This window comes from Suillus fuscotomentosus, assembly GCF_016647785.1.
Source record: "Suillus fuscotomentosus strain FC203 chromosome Unknown F5891scaffold_735, whole genome shotgun sequence".
Lineage (NCBI taxonomy): Eukaryota > Fungi > Basidiomycota > Agaricomycetes > Boletales > Suillaceae > Suillus > Suillus fuscotomentosus.
Genome location: NW_024540247.1, coordinates 1 through 4833, shown reverse-complemented (window position 1 = coordinate 4833; position 4833 = coordinate 1). Strand labels below are relative to the sequence as shown.

General features: G+C 48.3%; 1 protein-coding gene across 1 annotated transcript; it reads right to left on the bottom strand.

Moving 5' to 3' along the window:
• Positions 1–2020: 2020 nt before the first annotated feature.
• On the bottom strand, positions 2021–4697 carry F5891DRAFT_1204406 (P-loop containing nucleoside triphosphate hydrolase protein; the record flags this gene model as incomplete). The annotated part of the gene is made up of 2 exons (XM_041369007.1): positions 2021–2782; positions 2838–4697. 2 exons carry the CDS (start codon positions 4695–4697, stop codon positions 2021–2023), a joined length of 2622 nt encoding a protein of 873 aa, XP_041216020.1.
• Between the last annotated feature and the right edge of the window lie 136 nt (positions 4698–4833).

Genomic DNA, 4833 nt, shown 5'->3' with positions numbered 1-4833 from the left:
ATGCACCAAAAAATGAGGCTGGCAGACCAGCAAGGACATGCACTACCAAGAATGACAACATAAACGACACTAGTGGATGAAAATCAACACGTACTGCCAAAATACACAAAGAAAATGAAGAGCTGACCAACAAAGACATGTACTACCAAAAATGACATCAAAAACAAGACAAGCAGATCAACAAGGACATGTACTACCGAAACCGACACGAACAATAAGAAAAGAAAACCAACGCCTCTTTCTTGCTCTATTCCTCCTTCTATTTACGCATTTTGTCTTTCATGTTGTCTCATTCCTCCTTGTCATTTTTACAGTTTATCCCATCTCTCTAGCTCTCATTCCTTCTTTTATTTTCCTGTTGTATTTCCTTTTGATATCATTCCTCCTGTCATTTTCACATCGTACCTCTCTCTAGCTCTCATTTCTTGTTTTATTTTCACATGTTGGCCTTTCTAAGTGACTCTCGTCCCTCCTTTCAGTTTCACACTTATATATTTCGCATTTTCGCATCTCTTGCTCTTTCTTGCTCTAATTCCTTCTTTTATTTTCCTGTTTTATTGTCTTTTGATGTCATTCTGTCTTTTGACGTCATTCCTCATGTCATCTTCACATTTCACATCTCTCTAGGTCTCATTTCTTGTTTTATTTTCGCACTTGGCCTTTCTTTTGAGCTCTGACTCCTCCTTTCAGCTTCACACTTTATATTTTGCATTTTGCCACTCTCTTAGATATGTAGTCGGTAGTCTACAAGTGTGTATGTATGAGACGGTTTAAATCATTATTCAGAGATACTACCTGAAGCCAGCTGGAGACAGGGAAGGCTCAGCAAATACCAGCAGTGACGTCTTTGGAATTGGAGCATCCCACTGCTGGTCAGTATTGATACGAACTGAAATGATGGTTACCTTGCATTTGACACGAGGGATGGTTTCCTTTTGAGAGCAGGGACGGTTGCCTTTTCAGAGCAGGGACGCAGGGATGGTTTCCTTTTGAGAGCAGGGACGGTTGCCTTTTAAGAACAGGGACGCAGGGACGGTTGCCTTTTGAGAGCAGGGACGCAGGGATGGTTGCGCCCCGTGGGAATAAAAGGAAGCAGGGACGCAGGGACGGTTACATACATCTTAAATGAAAAACGGAAGGTGTGAGGTAAGGGATTACCATTTCCGACCAAAAAAGCGGCAGATGGGAAAAAAGGAAGCAGGGACGCCCCATATAAGGAAGGAGCAGGGACGGGGACGGTTTACACCCCCCTAAACCCAGAAACAGATAGATAGGGTCTTCGTTATGGACGGACACGTGCCTGATCATATCAGAGGTCGGTTTACTGCAAAAGAGGCAGCACAGAGTTGCTTGTCGATCGAACTTTGGGGCGAAAGGGTGAGCCATGTTGGAGAGTCGAAAGGTAGGTAGGACAATTGAAAGATAGAAACGAGGGTAAAGGGACAAGGAGAGGGGGGAGGAGCTTTTGTACGTCGACGTTGGATTCCGATGTCGGACCGATATGGCCAAAGAAGCGACTGACAAATGTCTGGAAATAGGAAGGAAGATAGAGGAGAATCAGAAGAGAAGGCTCGAAGCTTCTTTGGAGACCGGAGGATTGAATCGAAGCGCCGTTGGCAGATGCGAAACTAGGAAGAAGAAGCATTAGTTAGTTGCCGGCGCGATGCTTCAAGGGGTGGCTTAAGCGGTGTGGTTATCGATGGTGTATATGGGGAGACCAGTTAGTACAAGAGTGAGTCTCATAGAAAATAGGACATTGCAAGGTATGGGCGATGCAAGATGTAACGCTGAGTTGGGATGATATTTCAGAATGCCACCGTGGCAGGTTAGAGACTAAAGCCGAACCTGGCGTACCTGATGAAGGTCCAGAATAATGTCGATTAACCTTTGTGCGAAGCGCAAGGGCCGTGCCTAGAAGAGAAGCGTGTGTAGGAAGGAAGCTCGGGTATTATTGATTGAACTAGCATATGCGATTCTCATGAGGGATAGTAGACGTATATCAGAGCATTTAGATATAATATTAATCATGCGTTCGAACGTCCGTCATATGCACATCGTTAGTGGAGGGTGTAGGTAGCATACGAAACTCCTTGTAAAACGCAATGATGAAGGCGTGGCACCGGGGGATCTCGTCAGCACGCGTGGGGTGATGAGTGAGCCACTTCTGCAGAGCGGCCAAGTTGGCGAAGTTACTGACGTCGACGCCCAAGTGCTGGGCTATCTTATCTAAATAAGGATTCTTCGTATGGTTGTTAATAGAACCCTTCTGAGAGTAGATGGCGCAGATCGCATGGGGAAGGATAGATGGAAACTTGGCACCGTGGGGACATGATTGATGATCGCGCAAGGAGCCTTCTTGGAGGGGCGGATGTTGGCATGGTTCACGAAATGGGATCCAACACATGTAACAGAAAGGCCAATATGTCGTGTCCGCACGCCTGAGGCAGACAAGCGACGAGGCCTTGGAACCCACGCCTGCAAGGTTTGGATGCTTGCGGGCATGCAGTTCGTGTTGGTTGCTGACCCAACATTCGATGCAACCAGATGCGACTATGACTTCGATGATGTGCTTGAGCACGCGCAGCTGCTCAATACCCGAAGAGTACTGTGAATCGATGGCCTCCCCCACTGCTCTCACAGTTAAATGCTCAGTGGCGGGCGGTTGATGATTTGTAGGGTTCGGTACAGTTCCGGAGGATGATGCGGGATATCTGTTGGGTGTGGGTAGCGATGGTGTGTCGCGGGGCAGCCAGAGAGCCTGCCTAACAGTGACGTCTGCAGACTAAAAGGGTTGGGTCAATTACAATGAGCGCATATAACAAGTACGAAACACTCACATTTTTCATGAACTGGCAGTTGTCACAAAGTAGAGTACCGGCGAATGATGAGCACGAGTGAGCGTCAGGGTCAAAATGTTGAAACGTGAGGCGACGACAGCCATCCGTCTGAATGAACTCTCTCATTGGAAGTACGCCAAGATGCTCGTCTCTGTCAGGCTCGCCGTACAGTGGCAGTTTGCTGTAAATCAAAACAGAAGACGAGGGGAGCCCGTCCCTTCCTAATCGACCGGTCTCTTGCAAGAACCGTAGCATATTATTCACCTCTAGATGGATGACAACCCGGACTCCAGGAAAATCGATCCCCTCGCCAAAACAAAGTGTTGCGATCATCCATCTCTCCTTGGGTGTGCTACCGTCGCGCCAGGCTTGGAATCTTCGTTTCTTCTCCTGTGTGTTTGCGCGCTCGTCCAGCTGATCATCGAGTTTGCTGGTGTAGTATGGAATGCCGAGAGTTTTGGCGAGATCCTTGATGAGGTCGATTCTCGTACAGTATATAATGCCCCTGTCCATTGCGTTGAGAACGGTCGAATTGAAGACATCGGTAAACTTCTGGATGACTTCTTTCACAGGTACTTTGATGACAGAGTAATGTATGTTAGGTCGATGTAACGGAGCTCTGATGACGCGGACCATGGTGGGTGGGATTTGCATTTCAGTGCACAGTCTCGATAAAGACTGGGGTGACATCGTCGCTGTGAGAAAGGTAATCGGTTTCTTCAAGCGAGTTATCAAGTGGAATAGTTTGAAGCACGGGCGATAGTCGTCCGAAGTGAAAACATGGTGCGCCTCATCAATAAAAACACGCCTGAGTCTATAACTCATGGAGTTTGCCCATTGGTAGAACTCGTCCGTTCCTGCTTGGTGCGCCGATACGATAACTATCTGTGCCGTTAAAACGTCTTTCACGTGATGATACTGTCCACCGGGAATGGTAGTACTTGCCAAACGACGCGACAAGTCTTCCGTCAAGGCGACTAGGGGAGTGACAACAATGAATAAACTGGCGGGGTGTAATATGGGAGCAGCAAAAAATGCTAGACTTTTCCCGCTGCCGGTTGGCATGACACAAACGACGTGGTCGCTGGTCGTGCAACTCTGTACAACTTCTGCTTGTTGCGGTGAGGTGAACGAAGGGTTTCGTTGTCCGGGGAAGAGCGGTCGTAGGCGTTCTATAAGGTTGGGATGAACAGAAATCCGTGGTAAAGACGCCGTTGGGGGGACACCGAGGGGTGCCTTGGGAGTAACACCCAACGCTAGAATGTATTGATGAAACATGGCCTCCATTCCCTTTAGGAGGCCATTGCCCACACCAGTTGCGACATTCCTGAGCTCGTCGACAATGTCGACGCCCATAGATGTGGTTGCTTGTCGAGTTGCGCTGTGGATGGTCGTCTTCAGGGGTCCGAGCAAACGGTCGAAGAGTTGTTCTTCATGATCACGCGTTACCGAGGATTGTTCATTGGAGACGCCCGTTGCACCGTTCTCCAACTGCCCGATCGTTGCGTGCCATCGTTTACTGACTCTCTGCATCGAGGAAACAGCGGTGTGTGAGATCTCGGTGAGTGCATTGGTTGTCTGTAAAGCATAATGGGCCTCTGCGACCGACTGGGAATGACCGAAAGCATCGTGAATCGCCAATAGCGGGGCATCTTCTTCGTCGATAATACCAAAGTTAACTTTCGCGATGTTGATTAGCATGGTGCTCATGAGCTGCCTCCAATCTCTCATGCCTAACGCACGTCCAAGATAGCGCTGGGTGATGGCACCAATAGATTGAGAGAATTTATGGGTGTCCATGGGAATGCCATCGTGAAGGAAGACGTAGGATAGATACGCTTTGGCTTTGTCGACAGACATGATGAACGAAGCAAGCTCTGCGGCTGCAGGATATAGGACGCCTAATACGACCAATAGCAATCTTGATGTCGAATGGGATGGACAACGCGCAATGAGTTTACCATGGCCTTGTATGCTTGCGGTCTTCACATAAGTA